General features: G+C 45.8%; 1 protein-coding gene across 1 annotated transcript; it reads right to left on the bottom strand.

Annotated features, from left to right (window-relative positions):
* Positions 1 to 6,581: 6,581 nt before the first annotated feature.
* On the bottom strand, positions 6,582 to 23,176 carry LOC119939041 (killer cell lectin-like receptor subfamily F member 1). The gene is made up of 5 exons (XM_038758813.1): positions 23,077 to 23,176; positions 21,667 to 21,789; positions 20,238 to 20,389; positions 16,322 to 16,434; positions 6,582 to 6,714 (listed from the first exon to the last, which is right to left on the bottom strand). The coding sequence occupies exons 1-5, from the start codon at positions 23,174 to 23,176 to the stop codon at positions 6,582 to 6,584; spliced, it is 621 nt and encodes a 206-aa protein (XP_038614741.1).
* Between the last annotated feature and the right edge of the window lie 1,339 nt (positions 23,177 to 24,515).

The following is a 24,515-nucleotide window of genomic DNA, read 5'->3' as shown; positions in this document are numbered from 1 at the left end:
AAGGCCTGAAAAATCGAGCAAGTTTGTGACTAACTTATATATAGATAAAATTAATAAATAATATTGGTAGTTTATTATTATTGGTAGTTTATTAAAACTAGTAGGTACTGGATTGAGTATCAGTGGAGGTATAGTATGAGTAATGGATTGAAGAGTATGGAGAATGGTGAGAAAAGCGTGATTCCTATTATCTCTGGAACAGCAATGTGGCCTACTGGAAAGAGCAAAGGTCTGGGTGTCAGAGGACATGGGTATTAATGCCAGCTCCACCACATAGCTGCTGTTTTTCCTTAGTGAAGTCACTTTAACTTCTCTGTGCCTCAGTTTCTTCATTTGCAAAATGGGGATTCAATAATCGTTCGCCCTCCTATTTATAGTGTGAGCTCCATGTGGGACCTGATTATCTTGTATCTACCCCAGCTCTTAATATAGTGCTTGACATATAGTGAGTGCTTAATGAATATTTTTATTTTTATTATCATTAATAATAATAGTAATAAATTGAGAGTAAATGCTGCTAGGACTAGAAACCAGTTTTTTCAGGAGTTTAACTTGATCCTAGGAGCAGGTGAACTCAGTCAAATAAAGTATTCTCATATGGTTACATACAGTCCAGGAAGGGTATAGTCTGGGGAAAAACTGTTTCATTATTTAATTGTTTTGATCCACTAGGACCTAAAAACTATAACCTAATTGTTGATTATAACTATTACCTAACTGTCTTATGAAAATGGAGCTTCCATTTACCAAAATTAATGAAATAGTTGAAAGGGTCAGATGTTGGGTAAAAATAGACAGAAAATAAAATTCCAAACCAATCAGTCATTGCTGGAAGCTTTAATCTGTCAATCAACAATATTTACTGAGTGCTTATGTTGTGCAGAGTCCTGTACTAAGCACTTGGGAGAGGACAATACAGTATATCTCTTCTAGACTGTAAGCTTACTGTGAGCTGGAATGGTTCTACCAACTCTGTTGTACTGTACTCTCCCAAGTGTTCAATAAAGTGTTCTGCACACAATAAGTGCTCAATGAATACCACTGATGATGATGATGATTTTAGTGATGATAGTGATGATTCCCTGCTGTCAAGGAGCTCACAATCTAATCCGTGATAGCCAAAAAAATTACAGATAAAGGAAGCAGCAGTGTATATCTGTATCTATCTATCTATCTATCTATCTATCTATCTATCTATATATATGAATAGGTGTTGTGGGGGTGGGGTGAAAAACAAACTACTTAAAAGGCACAGGCCTAAGTGCTTAGATGAGGTAGAAGGGAAGGAGAATAGTGAGGAGAGATGAGAGATTAGTCAAGGGTACCTTCTTGGAGGAGATGTGATTTTAATAGGGCAGTAAAGATGGAGACGGTTGTGGGTTTAAAGGATATGAAGGGAGAGAGGCCAGGCCAGAGGGAGGATGTGAGCAAGGCAGTGAGATAAGATCAATGTACAGCAAGTAGGATGGTGTTAGAAGAGCAATTTTGTAACACAAGCAGATAACCTCAAAGTCAATTATTTGTATTAAGTCGGTCAGAAAGCTTACCGCATGCACAGCAATTGTTCTTAACACTTGGGAGAGTACAATACAACAATAAACAGACACATTCCCTGCCGACAAGGAGCTTACAATCTAGACAGTAGGGTAAGGAGACAGAAATTGTTGCCTTCTGTGCTGCCTGAGTCAAGTATTTCCACAATGTGCTTACAGTCTAGAAGACAAGCTTACAGTCTAGTTAGGAACATGGACATATGGAAAAATATACTGGACTTGATTAGAAAGAACTAAAATAAAACCATTAAAATATGGCAATAAGATTCATGTACCTGAAGCAAATTGTGTAGTCAGTGGGACATAGCAATAGCCAAGGTTACATGGAAGAGGTGAGCCAAAATGTTGGTCAAATTCTATTAGATTAGCAAAAGTAGGATGATAGTTGAATTACAACAAAAAATGGTGACTTGAGAAGGAGGGGGGATTAGCCCTCTCTGTAACGGGACCATGTGGGTGCTTCTGCCCTTCTCTGTAGTTGTGCAGCTCTGTCCAGACAACAGAGCCCGTGGTTCGTGATGGAGCTAGAAATGAAACAGCCTCTGACACCTCCTGATGGAAACCACATGGGCAGAGGAAAGGGACTGAGAAACACCTCATCATGTTCAGGCCGCAAAAGTCTCCTGTTGGTGGGGGTAGAAAACTCTTTTCAAGAGCACAGGCCCAGCATAATTACTTTATTCAGGCCTCAGGTGAAATTGACAAAAAGGAAGTGCTGTTGCACTGTCATGTTTCTCACAAGAACTCCAGAGTCTAGTTGAATTGGGATTATCAAATGATCATCTGTCAAATTCATCTGTCAAATGATTCATCTGTCAAATTAGAGAAGCAGCGTGGCTCAGTGGATAGAGCCCAGGCTTTGGAGTCAGAAGTCATGGGTTCAAATCCCCGCTCCGCCACTTGTCAGCTGTGTGACTGGGGGCAAGTCATTTAACTTCTCTGGGCCTCAGTTACTTCATCTGTAAAATGGGGATTAAGACTGTGAGCCCCCGGTAGGACAACTTGATCACCTTGTAACCTCCCCAGCACTTAGAACAGTGCTTTGCACATAGTAAGTGCTTAATAAATGCCATTATTATTATTAAATTGTTTATTTGTATTCATTTGAATTAATTTTTTTCAATCAGTTGTGTCACTAATCAATGGATGGTTCCTGTATCCCTGATTAAACTGCAACCTACTCAAAAACTGGGGTCACGTCTTTTAGTTTATCGTGACAAATGCGTGATAAATACGGTTGATGGTAGAGATGGAAATATAAAATTCAATGGAAATGATGAAGACAGTGGAAGTTCTGCAATTCACGCCCCTACCAGTTTAAGCAGTGAGCAAGGCAAGACACTGATCTGGATAAGAGCAGAGACAACCTGAGAGCTGAATAGGGGATGGAAGTGAACTGACTGACCATCTGTCATGGAGGGAGGTCATCTATAAGAATCAAAAAATTTCACCCAAGGGAATTCTCGGTCGCCATTCTCAGTCTACCTCAATCTGCCCAGGTAAAATTATTTTAATATTTATGTTTTAAGTTTTGTTCTAAATAGGATGCTATTTAAGATGTCCTGGTGGAAAACAGTGAAACAATTTTCTTAGCCACTTGATTTTCTGTACTGTGAATTCATGGTAAGGTTTATTCTGTCCTAAAATCTTCACACCTGAACCTGAAGGACTAAATGTGGTGTGTTTATGGAGTTAATATTTATTACTTGTCATAAACTGAGCTTTTATTGAACTTAATCTTACTGGTGACAACAGAAATAAAACAAAGCTGCGTGAGTCCCTATTCTCTAAGAAAGGGAGATCAATCAATCGATGATATTTATGGAGCACTTACTCTGTGCCAAGCACTTTGCTAAATGCTAGGGAAAGTAAAATGTAATGGACTTACAGTCCAATAAAGTTTAGTGCTTAGTACAGTGCTCTGCACACAGTAAGCACTCAGTAAATACAATTGAATGAATGACAACTTTTTAGGTCCCTCATATGACACTTCTTCCACAATTCCACTTGGGACCCAATCAATCAATTAACCAGTGGTAGCAATTGAGCACTTACTGTGTGCAGAGCATTTAGGAGAGTAGACACGGTCCCTGCTACCTAGTAATCCAGATCAAGTGAAGAACCCAGAACTACTGTGTGAACAAACAAGATGCTTTTCTGATTCAGGAGGAAGACATGGAGTGTTGTTTTTCATGCATTTGAGGAAGGGATTGATCTTCAGTCAATCAATGGAAATTATTTAGTGCATACTGTGTACAGAACATTGTATTAAGCACTTGCAGGAGTACAATACAGCAGAGTAGATAGACACTTTCCCTGCCTGCCGGGAGCTTACAGTCTAAAAGGGGTAATAGACATTAAAATAAATTAAGGATATGTACATAAATGCTGTGGGGCTGAGGGTGGGGTGAATATCAAGGCCTAAAAGGGTACAGATCCAAATGTAAAGACAAAACAGATAGGAGGGCTAATAGGGGAAATGAAGGCTGTCAGTTTAGTTAGTAAGTGGAAATTTTTTAACTTAGTTGGATAGACATACAATGAAGAGATGAAGGGGTTTGCTTACCAAGTTATTTCTTCCAGGTAAACTCATTAGCACCTGCTATTCCAGAATGCCCCATCCCACTAACACAAAAATCTATTCACCATTATGTGGCAATCATTTACCTCTGATCATTCCTGGATTAACAGGGAAGAGCCGATCAAAGAGAAGAGTTGAGGAAGAGATGAGACGAAGCAGACAGCATGGCTTCCTAAGCAAGTTCAGAGACCAATCTATCTTTAGTGGTAAGGTAATGTGTCTACCAACTCTGCTGTATTGTACGCTCCCTAGCATTTTGTACTGTGCTTCACACACAGAAAGTGTTCAATGACTACCATTGATAGATTGATCAATTAGTAGTATTTAATGAGTGGTTACTGAGTGCCGAGCACTGTACTAAGCATTTAAGAGTGGAAAGATGGGGGTGAGTGACCCTTCCCCTTAGCAAATGGCTCTGGAGGGGCTGCCCCATCTGGGACCCCTGGTGCTGTCGCTGCTGTCTCTCACAGCCCTCCCACAGACCTCTCACAGCTATCTTGTTGGAAGATCTTGACAAAATTACAAGTAAGGAAATGACATATAAGTGCTCCATAGGGATGGTAGTTGAAGCTATGGGAAGGAATGAGTTCCCCATCTGTAGGTAACTATGCATCTGTCAGTGAAGATGGAGAAAGAAGGGGATCCAAAATTCAGTCACTGCAGCTCAGCTCTCCTGCCCAGGTGATTGAGAAACCCTCCTCAGTGGCTGCTCAAGACCATCACCATGATGAGAGGTAATTCAGTTGATTGAGTGAAATTCAGAATCACAAGCCATTTACCAAGTTCACCTCTGTTAGGGAAGGTGATAGGCAAAATGCTGAGCCATACACTGTGATAGAGCCTGGGAAAGCTACAAGAGACAGAACGGACCTTTTGTTTTCCCAATGGCATTGTCCCTGATTGCATGTCTCTCTTGCCCTTGGGATGGTTTGGAGAAAAGGTGCCTTACACCCTAGACAGGAATGTCCACGTTCATGGGTTTCCCCATTCTTCCCCACACAGTCCTGCAGAGCATAACTCACTCACTGTTCATCCAAGGGTAGAAGTGAGCTCATTGTCATGACTGGGAAGTCTAACCCACTTCCATTTTCTCTGATTTCCTTGTATCAATCCCCCAACTTCAGCTGCTCTGTCCCTGACCCCATCCACCGGCTTTCTACTCCGCTACAATCTCAGAGGTCCCCTCATTTCCCACAAAACAGTATCCCTTAACCCTAACAACCTCAGTAACACAGCTCCACTTGCACCTCCAACATTTCTCCCAGATCCTGTTCTCCCCTAATCCCAGTCCCAGTTGTTAATGCACCCAATCCCCTTTCCCCTAAATTCATGAAACATCAGAACAAGCTATATTTTAAAATAAGGTTTATTTGTTCCCCCCTTCACAGTCACTACTCCATAGATATATAATGGCATTTTATTAAGTGCTTACTATATGCAAAGCAGTGTTCTAAGTGCTGGGGAGGTTGCAATGTGATCAGTTATCCCACGGGGGGCTCACAGTCTTAATCCCCATTTTACAGATGAGGTAACTGAGGCACAAAGAAGTTAAGTGACTTGCCGAACGTCACACAGCTAACAATTGGCGGAGCTGGGATTTGAACCCATGACCTCTGACTCCAAAGTCCATGCTCTTTTCCACTGAGCCATGCTGCTTCTCTAGATCTAATATCTCTGCTGCCTTCTACCTCATTCTACTGACTGCCCTAAATTCTGGCCATAAGCCAAACACATCAGGTGAGGACAATCAATTAATAATATATATAGTTCCCCAATCAATCAACGATATTTACTGAGGGGTAATTGTGTGCAAAGGACTGTATTGTGTTTGGGAGAGTACAATAGAGTTAATAGACATGCTCCCTGTCCTCCAGGAGCTTACAGCATGGCTCAATGGAAACAGCATGGGCTTGGGAGTAGGGGTCATGGGTTCAAATTCTGACTCCACCAATTGTCAGCTTTGTGACTTTGGGCAAGTCACTTAACTTCTCTGTGCCTCAGTTACCTCATCTGTAAAATGGGGATTAAGACTGTGAGCCCCACGTGGGACAACCTGATCACCCTGTATCCTCCCCAGCGCTTAGAACAGTGCTTTGCACATAGAAAGCACTAAACAAATCCCATCATCATCATCACTGTACTAAGAGCTTGGAAGAGTACAATAGAGTATGTAGATATGCTCCCTGCCCTCAAGGAGTTTAAAAATGTAGCACAAGTACTGAACACAGAAAACTCAACACTTTACTAAATCCTTGGGAGGGCAACATAGGCTTAGAAGAAACAACTTCTTCTATTAATATTTTAGACCTAGTGGGGGAGAAAGATATAAAAATAATTTACAGAGAAGAGGAAGAAGAGAATGGAAAGGATGGATGAATACCAACGTCCCCCAGCTCTGAGAGAAAAAAAGTATCTCCAGAAGGTGCTGCCAACATTCCTGCAGAATTTCAGGGTGCCAGCACAGTCCCGTTTCTCTTACAGATCCAGTGCAGAGGATACCGACATCCTTGAGAAGTAAACTCATCTTCTCTCTTGAAACAGGCACAGTCGTTTCCAGGAAGGTGTTTTTTCACTGTTATCCTGCAAAGGGGAGGGACGAGTGATTATTTCTCACTTGACTTCGAGTGAACTGGTTTGGGTGGCGGGGGGGAGGGCAGGGCCTGTGTGGCCCTGGCTAGACCTGGGTGAAAGATGGGGATCCCTCAGAGAAGCAGCGTGGCTCAGTGGAAAGAGCCCGGGCTTTGGAGTCAGAAGTCATGGGTTCAAATCCCGGCTCTGCCACTTGTCAGCTGTGTGACTTTGGGCAAGTCACTTCACTTCTCCAGGCCTCAGTTCTCTCATCAGTAAAATGGGGATGAAGCCTGTAAGCACCACATGGGTCAACCTGATTATCTTGTACCCCTGCCCCCAGCACTTAGAACAGTGCTTTGCATATAGTAAGTGCTTAATAAATATTATTATTATTATTACTATTATTATTATTATTATCCTCCATGTGGGAGAGATGGAGCCCAAGGGCCTCTCAGCCAAACCTGAAAAGGGAAATGAACTTCGACTTCAGCATAGATGACTTTATTTCAGCCAAAGTATCATGGTCATTTTATCCTTTTCTGACTTCTCCATCTAGTGATGAAAAAAACATTCTGTACCCATCTCCCCACTCCTCAAAACATCCAGTGATTGCCCACCCACTTCCACATCAATTATACATTCCTTACCATCACGAGACTTAAGGCAACTCAATCAGCTCTCCCACTCCTAGTTTACCTTGCTGAGTTCCTACTACAAGCCAGCTGAGTTGGCTGGGTTGGCATCTCTAGTGCCAAACTATTCACTGTAACTCTACCTCACCACCGAACCCTTGACTTCATTCTCCCTCTGGCCTAGAGCTCCCTCATCTTTATGTATGGCAGACAATGGCTCTCCCTACCCTCAAACCTTTACTAAAATCACATCTCCTCCAAGAGGTCTTTCCAGATTAAAGTTTCATTCCCCTACTCCCTCTCCCTCTGTGTCATTATGTGTTGCCGTCTGCCTCCACGCGTCCAGCGCAGTGGGGGCAGACGGCAACAAATGGCGCCCGAACAGGGACAGAGACAAGAAGCCTGGACCCTCAGACTCAGCACTGCAACCCTCATGAAGCAACTTATCACTGCGCAGTGACTCACCAAAGAAAGGAACCGAAGAGGTGAGGGCATTTAAGTTTACTTTCATTTTCAAACACCAGGCTTACAGCAGGGAAGAAAATGGGACAAATTCAATTCCGTTCTCGGAATCATTATATCCAATTACTTAAGGATGTTGTAAAGGAGCGTGGGTTGATTATCACCACTGCCCAGATTGAACAATTTTTGGAATGCGTGGAAAAATGCTGCCCTTGGTTTCCAAAGGAAGGAATAGTGGATTTAGAATGATGGGAAATAGTGGGAAGGCAGATGAGTTCCAGACTACGAGAAGAAGGACCCCAGGCTTTTCCTATTGCTGCGTTCTCCTTATGGAACGTATTAAAGATTTGCCTTACTCCTGAACACAAAATTCCCTTGAAGGAAAAGTTGGCAGGGATAGATGTGGCCTCCAGCCTGGACGAAGCTATGATTTGTCCGGACCCCCCCTTTGCCTCCCCCGCCTGAATCTGCATTGATAGACTGTAATCCCGAGCAGTGGCCGAAAGGAAAGTGGAATCCTTTCACTGAGCCAGCTCCTTCCGCACCACCCCCTCCACCACCCCCTCCATGGGTCCCGAAACCAGCACAAACACCTCTGCAGCGAGCGATGGGGGCTGCTATGGAAGGGGGAGAAGAGATACCTATTGAACTGTTGATGGGTTTCCCTGTGATGGAGCAACCTGACCCTGATAATCCTGGTCAGTTAATACGTACCCACGGACTCTTGAATTTCAAATTATTAAAAGAAGTGACCCGACATAAGTGACCCACGGCTCCTTATGTGCTGGCACTCATAGAAAGTATTGCTTCCTCAATCCTTTGCCCGTATGACTGGCAAACCTTAGCCAAGACTGTCCTGGATGGCGGAGACTGCTTTGAAAGGCAGAATTTTTTGATTTGTGCACGGAGCAAGCGTGGAGCAATGATCACGCCCAACCTCCAGTTCAAATCACTTTCGAGATGCTTACAGGGACTGGGCCTTTTGCGGACACTGCCAATCAATTAACTTGCACTCTGCAAGCATATCAACAAATAATGATAGCGGGGAAAGCTGCATGGCAAAAGCTCCCGGCGAAAGGAGAACAAAACTCCAGTTTTACAAAAATATTACAAGGACCGTCAGAACCATTTGAACAATTTGTCAGCCGCCTGATGATGGCTATCCAGCGCAGCGTCAGTGATAATGCGGCGGGAGTTATTTTATTAAGACAGCTGGCTTATGACAATGCTAACCAAGACTGCAAGCGCGCCTTAGCTGGGGGCAAATGGACTTTGTCCATCACTGACATGGTACACCGATGTCAGGATGTAGGGACAGCCTCTTTCAATGCTAATCTAATGGCTGCAGCAATGCAAAGACAAACTAAGGCAGACATGGTGTGCTTTCACTGTGGTAAGAGCGGACATTTGGCAAAGGATTGTCGTAGCTCACGACAGAACTTTTCCAGACTGCTACCAGCCTCAGTATGCCCAAAATGCAAAAAAGGACGCCACTGGGCTTCTGAATGCCGCTCGATGTTCTCAAATAATGGCAGCCCTGTGCCGGGAAATGGACGCAGGGGCCGGCCCCAGGCCCCAACAACAATAGGGGCAGCGATCTCTCTGCAACGCGCAGCTGTTCCGAAGGAACAGGCTCTGACTTCTCCCGACAACTGTCCACCATTGGCGAATTGCAGCAAGCCACTAGCGGCTCCGCTGGCCTCGACCTCCCCGTGGTGGGACACTTGATTATAACCCCTGAAATGGGGGTTCATCGAATCCCCACGAGGGTCGCTGGCCCTCTCCCAAAGGATACTGTGGGACTCATCCTGGGCCGTAGCGGACTAACTCAAAAGGGGTTGATTGTCTTGCTGGGAGTGGTGGATGAAGACTATTTGGGGGAATTAGCTGTTTTGCTGGTGCACCAAGAACGATTATTTTTGTTGCACCACTGTTGGCTCCAGCTCTTCTCCCTTTGGACGCTACAGCCGCAGCCTCGCAAGCCCGCCGGCGCTTCCACCAAGGGGCGGGAATGTTGCGCTGTCAATTTGGCACTCTCGGGAAAGCGCGCAGGCTATTGTGAAAGCTTGTACCTCCTGTGTTACTACATTACCTGCGGCTTCTGAAGCCACAAATCCCCGTGGTCTTGCACCAAGAAAGCTGTGGCAAATGGATGTCACGCATTACCCTCCCTTTGGCAGATTGGCTTTTATTCCTGTTACTGTTGATACCTGTACATTATTTACTTTTGCGTCGGCTCACACTGGTGAATCAGCCAAACGTTATGGGTCATTTGTTTCTTGCTTTTGCCTTTATGGGAATTCCACAGGTATTGAAAACCGACAATGGCCCGGCATACACTTCTAAAGCGTTCCGGTCTTTCTGTAATATTTTTGCTATTTGCCATGTTACGGGTATTCCATACAATCCCACGGGTCAAGCCATTGTCGAAAACCATCATCGTTGGCTCAAAGCATTTTTGGAAAAACTAAAAGGGGGAGATGAACTGACCTCTCCCCATAGACAATTACAATCCGCTATATATACCCTTAATTTTTTAGCTATGGATGACAAAGGTCTCACCCCTGCTGAAAAATGGGGTGGGAGGGACACTAAAGAACACCCCGAAAGAGTAAAATGGAAGGACCCTCTCACGCGACAGTGGCGAGGGCCAGATCCCTTATTAACATGGGGCCGAGGGTATGCTTGTGTCTTTCCAGAAACTGAGGACCGCCCGATCTGGATACCCACAAAGAACATACGTCGCGTCCTTTCTACAGCACGCCCTCCCTCACCCTGCATACTTCAGGAGCTGACAGAGAACCAGGATACAGACTCTGCAACACTTCCTCTGGAGGATCAGCAGCAAAGTTCCTAAAAATGATGATCGCTTTCCTGATTCTCGCCTCCTCCACTGTTGTGATTACTGAGGACTATTGGACTTTTGTTCCGTACCCTCCGTGGGTGAGGCCAGTTACGTGGCAGGACCCAGTGGGAGATATTCTCACTAATGCTTCTGACCTCGTAGGGGGGGATGCAATTCCATGGGAAGGACCAGGGGAAGAGGCGTTTGTCAATGTCTCCCTCCTTGCAACCCGTACTCCTATATGTTTCTCTGCATCTACAACCCCAAGTCTGTGTCTGTCCCTACTCCCCCTCATTACTTGGGCTCAGGAAAGAGAATTGCGTGAACCCCAGCCCCGTTTGGTGTACTGTGGGGTTACCCGTTTGACTGCTGTATCCCATCATCTGGGAACCTCACCCCCTGTACCTGAACTTCCTTCTTGTGTGTTTGCCAGCTCGTCTTGGCCGCCTTCAGAGTTGGTTTTGCCTATTTGGCAAACATGTCGACAACCTTTTCCCACGGTTATTAATATGTCCTCCCACGTATCCCCAGCCACGTTATTGAACTGGGGCAGACATGATAACCTTACATATTCATCCCCTTTGCATGGTTATCTTGGGTCCTTGCCCACAGATGCTTTCCAGGCTTTAGGTTCCTCTCGTGCCGGAACTTCCTCCCTTTTGTACCCCCACCTTTGGCGGGCTTTTGCTGCTTTGGGTCCAATCACGCTTGCCTTTGCTCGATTACAGGTCCCTTTTGGTTCTATCCCAATCCATACGGAAGAACGGCAAATAAGAGCATGTATATTGCCACCGCAAGCCTTCCTTGTTGGCTACCCATCCCTTATCCCCTTCCCTTCCCTCTGGAATATTACATGTGATAATTGTAGACTTACTCAATGCATATCCGCCCGTGATGCCACTGCTACTATTCTTATAGTAGAACAACCTCGTCATGCTATACCACCCACCTCATTATCTCACCCTTGGGCTGAGTCCCCTGCGGATTCTGCCCTGCAGATGCTAGCTGATCATTTTCGTATTCCAAAACGGCGACATCGTTGGTTTGTTGGATTGTTAATCACTGGGTTTATCGCTCTGGCATCCCTTATTATTGCTACAACCTTATCCTCTATTACCCTGCATACTGAAATAACACAGGCCTCCTTTGTTAATTCCCTTGCAAGAAATGTTTCTGATGCTCTGCAAACACAGTTACGATTAGATAAAGCCTTTACCGCTCGCCTCTCTCTTCTACAGCATTCTCTTATAGAATTAGGAAATGAGGTTGATGCTCTGCACACTCAACTTTCTTTTCAACGTTGTGATTATCGTTACCCTCATATCTGTGTGACCCCATATTATTATAATGCTACATTTCCCGGATTTTCGTGGTCTGCGATCCGAAATCGGCTCCAAGGAGCCTGGCATTCTTCAAATGTCTCCCTTGATTTGTCACACCTTGCCTTACTCTCCAATGCTATGCAAAATACCCCTCCCTTGACCATTCCTGCCGATATTGCTTCACGGATCATTTCTGCCCTTGAGGTGGTTAATCCTTTTAATTGGCTCTCAATGCTGCTTCATAGTCTCCTTGTCCACCTTGAGACTCGCCTGGCCTGCGTTCTTTCATTGTGAGTGCCCGTCTCCCCACTGCGCCAGATGCGTGGAGGCAGACGGCAACAATTATGAACCTGAATCTGTGCCCTTTAATCAACCAACCAATCAATCAATCAATCAGTGGTATTTATTGAGTATTTACTGTTTATAGAGTACTATACTAAGCACTTACTAAGGGAGAATATGACAGAACAGAGTTAATAGACACATTCCCTGCCCACAACAAGTTTATAGTCTAGAGAAGAAGGCTTAAACATTTGATATTCTTCCCACCCTCAGCTTCTTTCCTCTCCACTCATACTGCTACCCTGCTCGTTCAAGCTCTCATCCTATCCCATCTGGACTACTGTATCAGCCTCCTCTCCGATCTCCCATCCTCTTGTCTCTCCCCACTTCAATCCATACTTCACACCACTGCCCGGATTGTCTTTGTTCAGAAATGCCCTGGACATGTTACTCCCCTCCTCAAAATCTCCAGTGAGTGGCTACCAATCAACCTATGCATCAGGGCAGAAACTCCTCACCCTCGGCTTCAAGGCTCTCTCCATCACCTCGCCCCCCCTCCTACCTCTCCTCCCTTCTCTCCTTCTACAGCCCAGCCCGCACCCTCCGCTCCTCTGCCGCTAATCTCCTCACCGTGCCTCATTCTCGCCTGTCCTGCCGTCGACCCCCGGCCCATGTCACCCCCCTGGCCTGGAATGCCCTCCCTCCCCACATCCCCCAAGCTGGCGCTCTTCCTCCTTTCAAGGCCCTACTGAGAGCTCACCTCCTCCAGGAGGCCTTCCCAGACTGAGCCCCCTCCTTCCTCCCCCTCTTCCCCCCCTCCATCTCCTGTCTTACCTCCTTCCCTTCCCCACAGCACCTGTATATATGCATATATCTTTGCACATATTTATGACTCCTATTAATTTATTTATTATTTTTACCTTGTACATATTTATTCTATTTATTTTATTTTGTTAGTATGTTTTGTTTTGTTCTCTGTCTCCCCCTTCTAGACTGTGAGCCCACTGTTGGGTAGGGACCATCTCTATATGTTGCCAACTTGTACTTCCCAAGTGCTTAGTACAGTGCTCTGCACACAGTAAGTGCTCAATAAATACAATTGATTGATTGATTGATTGATTCTAAGCACTTAGGAATATGCCTATAATTCATTTTAATGTCTATCTCCCCCTCTAGACTCTAATCTCTTGGTCGGTAGGGATAGCAGTTACCAAGACTCTTTTATTGTACTCTCCCAAGCAAATAGTACAGTGCTGTACCCACAGCAAGTGATCAAAAATTGATTTATTGATTGATCCCACCCCCAATTCCCTGAGGCTCTAAAAGTTGTTCCCAAATTTTCCCATGGCTCCCTTATGCTCCCACTTCTCCCTGTGCCACCAAATACGCTCCTCCATGGTTCATTTCTTTCTCGCCACTTTTCTTTTTTGGAATCTTGTTTTATCGCTGGTATTTGACTTCTTCATCTGTGGACTGAGAGGAGGGAGAGGCTTGAGAGGTAAAGGGTCCCCTGCCTTGTCCCTCCTCCATCCACCTCAGGAAGTCCTGTTCACTAGGTAGCCCACAGATTGGCTACAATGAAGTATACTTAGAAGAATAAATGCTAGAATCAAGGATAGGCAATCAATTCTGGGTTTGGTTTAAGATCTGTTGCACAACTGACAGAGTCTCTTGCGACCCTAGTCATCCAGGGGTAACAAATATTAATTCTTTAAGAAAGTAAACATAGGTTATCCTAACTAATGGTTCTCAGATATTCTGTGCTTGGGTAACTCACAAGAACTTTGGAGAAATCAGTGTTCCAGGGGATCAGGAGTAGGAAGTGAGGAGATCATCACAGGAGGAACCAGTTAACCAGTTCTCTGCCACAGTGAACCAGCTCTTAGAGAATTAGGACTGCTTAGGCTGGACCCTGGATGCTTCCCTTCTTGTCTGGGAGGTGGGGTGTCTCTGAGATACATGGATTGAGGGCAGCAAACTAAGGGACAAGCTCAGGGATATACTAATATGAGGCCTTAAAATTTTTCTGCCTCAGCTAATGAAAAGAAAGAGGGCATTAGGACCCTGGAGACACTCCTGGACAGTCCATCCTAAAAAGAGGCTGAAGTAGATGACCCCAGCCAGGTGGATCTTCTGTGGTCATACACAAATTCCACAGGCGGGCCCCCTTCCACCTCCCTTCAGTTTACGCTCCACAGCTCTCTGTCACTTTTCATTATTTCGCCTGCTCCTCTCTCCAGGCAGGCAGTCAGTCCTGATAATAGGGAAGAGCATTTCCACACTCCCACACATTTGTTCCCTGACTTTAACCCTGTGCTTTAACTTCATCCCATTTTTCTGGTTAATTTAGATTGAGTCCTCAGGTGATATGGACCTACGAACATAAAGAATCATATTACTGGGTCAGACCAATGCTCTATCCAGCCCAGGATTCTGACCCTAACAATGGCAACCGAATATATGGAGGAAATGGGAGATTTTTTTGCTCCTGGACATTCATCCTCATGATTAGGAAGAAGCAACATCCTAACATCCTTAGATTTTCCTCTTGGAGCTCATTAGTTCAAATTCCTCTTGAATGTGTTTGTAGTTTTGACCTACATGACTTCCTGTGATGAAAGGCACTTTTAAAAACCAGAGGAAAAGAGGAAAATGGAGAGAGAGGCAGAGAGAAAAAATGTAAAGGGAAGAGGGCAACATCTTTTTCTTCTTTTTTTTATATTTGTAGAACACTCACTTTGTGCCAGTTACTGTACTAAGTGCTGGGGTAGAGAAAAGATAATAACTGTGGTATTTGTTAAACATCTACTCTGTGCCAAGCACTGTTATGAGTGCTGGGGAATACACAAGATTAACATACTGCTCACAGTCTAAGTAGGAGGGAAAGCAGGTACTGTATCCTCATTTTTCAGATGAGGGAACTGAGACACAGAGAAATAAGTGACCTGCCAAAGGTCACACAACAGACAAGTTGCAGAGCCAGGATAAGAACACAGGTTCTCTGACTTCCAAGCCCAACATGTCCAAAACTGAACTTCTTATCTTTCTTTGTAAACTCTCTCCTCCCCACAACTTTCTCATCACTGCAGTCACCATTCTTTCTGCTTCAGAAACCTCCAATCTTGCCATTACTATCAACTCATCTCCCTCCTCCATCCAGCAGATTCAGTAACTAAATATTGTTGATTATATATTATAAATTATTTATTTATATTCATGTTTGTCTCCCCCCCCAGACTGTAAGCTGGTTGTGTACAATAGTAATAATATAGTATTTGTTAAGCCCTTACTATGTGCCGGGCACTGTTTATGCACTGGAGTAGATACAAGGTAAGCAGGTTGTCCCATGTAGGTTTCACAGTCTTAATCCCCATTTTGCAGATGAGATAACTGAGGCCCAGAGAAGTTAAGTGACTTGCCCAAAGTCATGCAGCAGACTAGTGGTGGAGCCGGGATTAGAACCCATGACCTCTGTCTCCCAAGCCCAGGCTCTTTCCACTTAGCCATGCTGCTTCTCTAGTGTAGGGAACATGTCTACCAGCTCTTTTATTTTGTACTCTCCCAAGTGCTTAGTACAATGCTCTGCATACAGGAAGCACTCAGTAAATAGCATTGATGATAATGGTGATGACTGACCAAGGCCACAAAGGCAGATAATGGTGGAGCTTGGTAGTAGGAACCCAGGTCCACTGATTCCTAAGCCCTTGCTTTTCCTACTTGACCACGCTGCATTTTTCGCCCGTTGGTAGCAACCGGAAGGGATTCTGAAGTCCTTCTTTCTCCCCATGGGCCACAACCAGCCTGGCATATTGCAGTATGTGTCTGTTTCCATGCCCTTAGTCCAGGCTCTGGCCAGGAAGCCTCCCGGTGGACCTTCCTCTGCCCATTACCAACTCCCAGAGGCATACTGAAGCAGGAGCCTTCTGCTGTAGGCTGTTCTGGGAATGTTGCAAATGGACTTGGATGTTTAAAAGGAAAAGTATATTGAAGTTTTCATTGTGAAAGTCTGCAACTGCTATGCCTCCTTCACTGCCCGGCTCAGAGCAGCATCCCAGACCTGCAATGGGGCCCACCTGTATCTGGAGAATCCAGTGTTCTTCATCCATGTCCACTGCTTCTGAGTCTTGTTAAACTTGTACCCGATCCAGAAATACTCATCTCCCTGATTCAGTTTACGGATCCTGACCTGCGGAGTCAATAGAAACAGGCTGAACCCTGACAGTCCCTCAGCCAGCACCTCCCCCATCCCAATTCAGGGCTTTGTGCTGACGTTTAAGGGAAAGACACCCTTGGTTTTGTGAATGCCTACTGGGTGCAGAGACTGTTTAAAGAGGTTTGGGAGAGAACAGTGCAATAGACGTAATAAGTCATGATCCCTGCCCACAGGGAGTTTATAATCTAGAAGGGAAAAAACTCACCAAATAAATTTGAAATTGGGGAGGATGAACTGAATTAAGTTTGCGATATGTTTATGAACAAGTACTAAAATAGTAGCATATGTAAGTCCATAAAATACAGAGTGCAATAATGATGGCATTTGTTTAAGTGTTTACATATGTGCCAAGCACTGTTCTTAGATCACCAGGGTAGGGCAGTACAAGTTAATCAAGTTGTCCCACGTGGGGCTCACGGTCTTCACTCTCATTTTCCAGATGAGGGAAACTGAGGCCCTGAGAAGTGAAAAGTGGGGCTTGTCTAAGGGTCACACAGCAGACAAGTGACAGAGCTGGGGATTAGAACCCATGTCCTCTGTCATCCCAAACTCAGACTGTTGCATTTAGGCCAGTGCTGCAATACATGCAGAAGGTGACACAAAAGGGTTTAAGACTTCAGACTCCCTGAGGGACAGGGACAATGTTTAATTCCCACTTAGGTAATCTCTCCCAGCCCTTAGTACTGTGCTCTGCTCACAGTAGTGCTAAATAAGTGCTATTACTATTACTACACCACAGATAGAAGAAAATTTAATTGCGAAAGCCTCCTCCGGCAGAGATTTGAGAACTGCTAGGAAGATGGAATGAGCAGTAGACTGACAAATTTGAAGGGAAGAACAAGACAAAGGGGTTGGAGGCTGGAAAGATGAGAACTTTGAGTAGGCAAAGGCACAGTGAGTAGGTTAACTGATGGAGAGCAAGAGTGCAAGCTGGGGTGGAGTGGAAGAAGAGAGTGGATAGGTAGGAGGGCGAGACATGATGGAGTACTGCAAAACCTTTGGGGAGTGCTGCTATAGGAGGTCTGTGATTCCCAAGAATATTGGTGAGAAAATAATAAAAGGACAGGGTGGGCAATCACTGGTAGGGCGAAATCAATCAATCAATCAATCAATCAATCGTATTTATTGAGCGCTTACTATGTGCAGAGCACTGTACTAAGCGCTTGGGAAGTACAAATTGGCAACACATAGAGACAGTCCCTACCCAACAGTGGGCTCACAGTCTAAAGAGTAAACAAAGTGCATAGGGCCAGATTATCCAATCAGAGCAGTTGCTCAAAGCAAGAGGGAATTGTCTTTAATGCTAAATAAACTGATAACAGAACAGGGGAAAGATGCACTGGTCATCTTCAAGAAGAGGGTCAAAACCAGTAACATAAATGAGCAAAATGGAGAGTCACCTTTAAAGGCTAGAAAATAGCAATCACAGAGACAAGAGAATAATGAGGACCTCTTCCCCTCCCTGGATGGTCAGATTTTAAAACAAAAAGGTGATGTTAGTTGAAATGGCAATGACTTATCATAAGGACTGGGGCAGAACCTTCAGCCAGGAAATTCCAGACAATATTCAGTTTCACTTAAAAATGCCCTGGCCCACCCAAGAAGTGACAAGGCCTTCCTGGACTGAGTCCCTTTTCCTCTGCTTCCATCGCTCCCTTCCGGGCATTGCCCCTACTCCCTCCTCTGCTTTACCCCCTTCTCTGCCCCATAGCACTTGTGTATAATATGATACATATTTATTACTCCATTAATCCTTATTAATGAAATGTATATATCTATAATTCTATTATTTATCTATTTTGATCAGTTATCTGATGTAATTTGTTTTGTTTATTGTCACTGTCTCCCCCTTCTAGACTGTAAGCCTGTTGCTGGGTAAGGGGTCTTTATCTGTTGTGGAATTGTACTTTCCAAGTGCTTAGTACAGTGCTATGCACGCAGTAAGTGCTCAATAAATACAATTGAATGAATGAATGAATCAGAGATGAGAACACACTTCTTTGGGACAGATCCAGGGAAAAGTGTGGGATGTTGGATAGGACAAAAAGGAGATTTGAGGAATAACCCCCCCACACCCAGATCCTGGGTTTGCTTTGCACAGCTTGGTGTGTGGGTGCTTCCTATGCTGAGCTCTTCCCACCCAAACCCTGTCCTCTCCCTGACTTTCCCTTCACTATAGATGGCATCACCATCCTTCCCATCTCACGATCCTATTTCCTCTCTCTCATTCAACTCACATATTCAATCCGTCACCAAATCCTGTCAGTTTAACCTTCATAACATCGCTAAAATCTGCCCTCTCCTTTCCATCCAAGCAGCTACCATGTTAATACAATCAATCATCCTATCCCACCTAGATCCCATCAGCCTCCTTGCTCCTCCCATCAACCTCCTGCCTCTCCCCACTACATTCTGCTGAGAAGCAGCGTGGCTTAGTGGAAAAGAGCACGGACTTGGGAGTCAGAGGTCATGGGTTCTAATTCCAGCTCCACCGCTTGTCAGCTGTGTGACCTTGGGCAAGTCACTTAACTTCTCTGTGCCTCAGTTACTTCATCTCTAAAATGGGAATTAAGAATGTGAGCCCCATGTGGGACAACCTGATTACTTTGTTTCCACCCTAGTGCTTAGAACAGTGCTTGGCACATAGTAAGTGCTTAACAAATACCAATATTAATATAATTCTTATTATTTTCTTTCTACAGAAACATTCAGGACAAGTCACCACAGCCCTCAAAAATCTCCAGTACTTGCCTATCCACCTATTTATTTATCACCATTGGCTTTAAAGCACTCCATCACCTTGCTCCCTTCTACCTCACCTCTCTTCTCTCCTTCTACAACCCACCTCACATACTTCGCTCCTCTGGTGGCCACCTTCTCACTGTGCCTCAATCTTGCCTATATCGCCACTGACCCCTGGCCCATGTATGCCTCTGGCTTGGAATGCCCTCCTTCCTCAAATTCAACAGACAATTTAAATCCCCCTTTTGAAGCATTATTGAAGGCACATCTCCTCCAAGAGGCTTTCTGAGACTAGGCCCCACTTTTCGTCATCTCCCACTCCCTTCTGCGTCACCCTGATTTGCCCCCTTTGGTCTTCCCCTGACTCCTGTCCCCACAACACTTATGTATATACTTGTAATTTTATTTATTTGTATTGTCTGTTTATTTGTATTGATGTCTGTCTCCCCCCAACCCTCTAGACTGTGAGCTCACTGTGGGCAGGAACTGTCACTGCTTATTGTTGTATTTTACTTCCCCAAGCACTTAGTACAGTGCTCTGTGCACAGTAACCATTTAATAAATGTGATTGAATGAATGAATGAATGGAAACTGTGGGTTTGGGGTGGGTTTCCCTTTCAGAGATGCTGGCATATTGTTGACTGAGACTAATGTTTGGCTATACTCAGGAATTTCAGCTAGATGCAGTGGATGGGTTGTGAGAAGGGAAAGAGACTTGTACAGAACGACATTCTAGAAAAGCGATCCAAGCAGTAGAGTGAAATGCACGCTAGAGAGGGGAGAGACTGGAACCAGGGAGCCAGGGAGAAGGCTGATTCTTTAGTTTAGTCAGGATATACTGAGTGACGGGACCAGAGTGACACTAGATCCAATTCTCCTAAAGCTGCCTCTCTGGAGAGATGGAATTCCTTGGGGTTATTCCAGAAGGAGGCAACTACAACTCAGGGAAATTGGCTTAAAAAATTGGGTTAAACATTGCAATTCAAGGGAAATTTGTTCCTCATCCGGAACCCTGGGATAGCCCTGGTTATCACCGCTTCAGCTTCATCCTCCAGGATCAGGAGCTGGGATTTCCTGTCAGTGCAGTCTCTGGCACCAGACTCCCAGCTCTGCTGAATTCTTGAGAAGTAGTAACACCTGCTGCTGCTCAGCTTCCATCCCATAGGGCAGAGCTCACACACAGCACCTGGGAGAAGGATGAGGGACAGATGGTTGGTGTTGGTGGCACTTTGCACAATAATTGGGTGAGCTGCACAAGATATTGTAGTCATTGGTATTCTTGAAACTGAGTTGTCCACCAGCTGTTCTCATTTCTGCTGGTCCACCATAGAGCCACATCTACATTTTGCAATCTGCTAATGAGTTTATTGCCTCTGTCCCACCTTCTATCCCTTTCAACCTCTCAAGGCATGTAAACCCTGGGTCCTGTCCTGTTGGATGCCCTGTTGTACATTCCTACTTGCTGCTCCCTACAGATATAACCTACTCAGACTCCAGCTCACATTGGACATTCTCCAACTACACCTCATCATTACCAGGCTCTGTACCTTCTGTACTTAACAAATACCATAATTATAATTGTTATTATGAAGAAGACCTCTGACCTTTGGATCCTCTCCAGCCAACACAAACAACTGACCCTGCTGTTGCTGAAGGCTTTCTGCAACTGACTGGAAGAGGAAGAGCTTCTGTGTGAATGATGCTGTGTCCCTCCAACGATTCCACCCCTTGGTAGCAACCCTGGAGGGCCAGGGTGATTGGCGGAGGGGAAAAGGGGGGAAGCAGGCAGTGGAAGGAAAGGGAGGGGGGTGGAGACTCCTTTCCCCCTGAGTCCTTTCCTTTTGGAAGGCTGCAGGAGACCTCCAGAGAGGAGGACAGCTGGGCAAGGAAGGTTACTTCCCAGATCTACCTAGCAAAAGACACCAATTCTGATTAAAATTAGAAAAGAAGTGATTTCTAGTACCTCTAACCTGGAACCCTTCCCTCCAGCCCCTGCCTCTTCAATCTATTGATCAATCAGTCAATTGACTGATCAATCAATAGTATTTTTTGAGTGCTTCCTGTGCAGAGAGCACTGAAGTAAGCACTTGGGAGAGTAAAATGCAATAGAGTTGGTAGAAATGTTCCTTGCCCTCAAGGAGTTGGCAAGCCCTTGGGTAGAGGGGCCGTCCCAGAGGCTGGAGAGGCAGGTCTCTAACTGCCCCTTGGCTTGTGCCCTCTCTCCCTTCCCCCAGTGACCCCTTCCTTCCTCTTTGCCCCCCCCCCTGCTCTCTCCAGGGACCCCGCTATGCTGGCTCTGAAATTTCCCCAATGAAACACCTTCCTGAAAAAGAGATAGAATGTACTCCACTTCAATAAAGAGCTCCTTGAACACCTGCCTTTCTTGCTTTCTCTTATGTGATTCAAGTTGTCTGTTTGGGGTTTCTGAGCAAGCTCTCCAAGCATTTCATGGTCTCTCCTCACCCTGTTGGCCAATGCACAGCTCCTCCTTCAGGGCTTCAAGCCTTGCTGAACTCTTATTGCTAGGACCATCTTCACAGAAAATCCCTGGGACCTGGTCATTCTCACAGTTTCTTTTCTCAATGGCTGCAAATGAAACAGGAGAGAAACTTAGAATGAATAGTAGGATGGAAAGGGTGTCATCTCTTTCCCCTGGAACCCAGAGTTTGTGATGTCACAGAGTGGAGTGTGGGCCTGGGAGAGGCTGGGCATGGCTGGTTTGGGGAAAGTGGACTTCCTGGATCCCAGGGGAGGGAGGGAGAATCCTGTCCCCAGGAGGAGAGAATCCCTGCCCCTACCAGACACAGTGTGAGGCCAAGGGATGCTTTTGTTTTTGTTTTTTATGGAATTTACTGTGTGCGTACTATGTGTCTAAGCAGGAAGGAGAACAAACATTTAATCCCCACTTCACAGATGAAACAAATGAGACAAAGAGAAGTTAAATGACTTGCCCTAAGTCACACAGCCAGTAACTGGTGGTGTGTGGATTAGAATCCAGGTCATCTGACTCCTAGGTCTGTGTTCTTCCCACTAGACCATGCTGGTTTCTAGGGTAGGTTGATTAAATTGAAGCAATAGTGAAATATTGTCGTGCAGATTGAGGAAGAAATCAAAACTAGAATTTAGAAAAATTCTCTTTCTTCCCTCCCTCCTTCACACACCCCCCCCCCCACACACACACACACTTCAGGCTATGGGTCAGTTAAAACAGAGCAGAAAAAAACTCTTGGTTCCTGTGATCCCTCTCTGAATTATGGATCCAGTGTGTCCACCCCTGAATGTGAGTCTGAGCCCTATGTCAGACAGGGACTGTGTCCAACCAGGTTATTTCAGCATTTAGAACAGTGTCTGGCACATAGTAAGTGCTTAACACATGCTATTATTAGTAGTAGTAGTATCTCCTTGGGCTTGGATCTGACCCAGATCATCCCAGGGCTCCTGGAACAGTGGATCCCAGAGCTCTGACCAGGCATGGAAATTTTCCAGGCATAAAGACCCCGTTTAGATCTCCACAGGGACCTGAATCACGTTTCCAGTGCAAAGAATCCATCTTGAATGAGGATCGTGTTGGCCCCTCTGTGAAATGGCAAGGTGACTTGGAATGCCCATGGGCTGGATTAACACGGGCGCTTTAGTGCTGCAGCCCAGAGCGTCAGGCTGGTGTAGGGACATATCAACCATGGTTTTTCCACCTTCCCCAGTCTATGCTCCTGTTTGGGTACTGGGTAGACAGGTGGTGGGAAGAGTTTCCAGGGGTGGGGGATAGAACAAAATGGTTTCCAGGTCAGTAGGGGAAATGGCTGCCCAATTAGATGGCTATGACTTTGACCACTATCCCTTCTTTCAGGTGAGGGCTTCATGGAAACTCCATACTCTTCCAGCCCAAGAGTATGAGCTTCAATGGCAATGGTGTCGGCCCAGTCCAGGTCTCTTGGCTACTGCTGGGGGGGGTGGTCGGGAGCGGGGGGGCCATTGGTGGTTAGCGGTGGTGGGGTGGTGGGGTAGTGGAGGTGATGGATCATGGTGTGGAGATGCTGGTGGTGGTGATGGTGGTGGTGCTTGTGATGATGATGGTGGTTGTGCTGGCAATTGGTGGTGGTGGTGGCAGCAGCATCTGAGTTCATGAAAAAGAGAATAGTGGGGTGCCAGAGGAGGGGGAGATGAAAAGGAGGAGGAGGAGGATAAGGAGGAGGACATGCACCTCAGTATCCTGCCCTCATATGTCCTTGGGTGTGCGCAGGCCTGCTGCGAGAGAGCCATCCCTGCCCCTCTCCTTTGTTGCCAATTCCTAGTCCCCACCATAACTGTCTTCCCCACCTCCTCTGTGGAAATCACCATCCCAAGGGAGCCCCTCCTCCCATTCACAGATCCCAGCAGCTCAGCCTGGAGATTGAGACTCATCTGCTGCATTTGGGGGCCCCACAGAATGTGAAAGCTCTGGCCGGACAGGAGAGTCACTCTGGCTCTGCTCAAGGCCCCTAGGCCCCAGGTCTTCCTGTGGAACACTGGTAAATGACCTGGATTCCTTCCCCATTGAGAACACTAGGCTCTCTAAACTTGGTGGATTGGGAAAAAAAGAGATCCTTTCATAATAATCATGGTACTTGTTACCCTTTCCCTCCTCAGGCTTGTGCTCCAGGGCAGAGAGGTGAGTTCTGCATGGTCTCTAACACAGAGCCCCGTGCATAGAGCCTTTTCTGGCTCAGAGCATCCCCAAGCTGCTTCTACCATGGAGACCCACCTAAAGGCTGTTTTTCCTCATTGTTCCTTCTCCTCCCTGACTCCAAACCTTCTCTCTGATCTCCCATCCTCGTGTCTCTCCCCACTTCAATCCATACTTCATGCTGCTGCCCGGATTATCTTTGTCCAGAAACGCTCGGGGCATATTACTCCCCCTCCTCAATAATCTCCAGTGGCTACCCAATCAATCTGCGCATCAGGCAGAATACTCCTCACCCTGGGCTCTCAAGGCTCTCCATCACCTCGCCCCCCCTCCTACCTCCCTACCTCACCCTTCTCTCCTTCTACAGCCCAGTCCGCACTCCTCCGCTCCTCTGCCGCTAATCTCCTCACCGTACCTCATTCTCGCCTGTCCCGCCATCGACCCCCGGCCCAGTAATCCCCCAGGCCTGGAATGCCCTCCCTCGTATCCACCGCCAAGCTAGCTCCTCTTCCTCCCTTCAAGTGCCCTACTGAGAGCTCACCTCCTCCAGGAGGCCTTCCCAGACAGAGCCCCTTCCTTCCTCTCCACCTTGTCCCCCTCTCCATCCCCCCCATCTTACCTCCTTAGCTTCCCCACAGCACCTGTATAT

This window comes from Tachyglossus aculeatus, chromosome 17 (assembly GCF_015852505.1).
Source record: "Tachyglossus aculeatus isolate mTacAcu1 chromosome 17, mTacAcu1.pri, whole genome shotgun sequence".
In the NCBI taxonomy this organism is placed as follows: domain Eukaryota; kingdom Metazoa; phylum Chordata; class Mammalia; order Monotremata; family Tachyglossidae; genus Tachyglossus; species Tachyglossus aculeatus.
The sequence above is the reverse complement of the archived record's forward strand: the minus strand, read 5'-3'. Positions and strand labels throughout refer to the sequence as shown.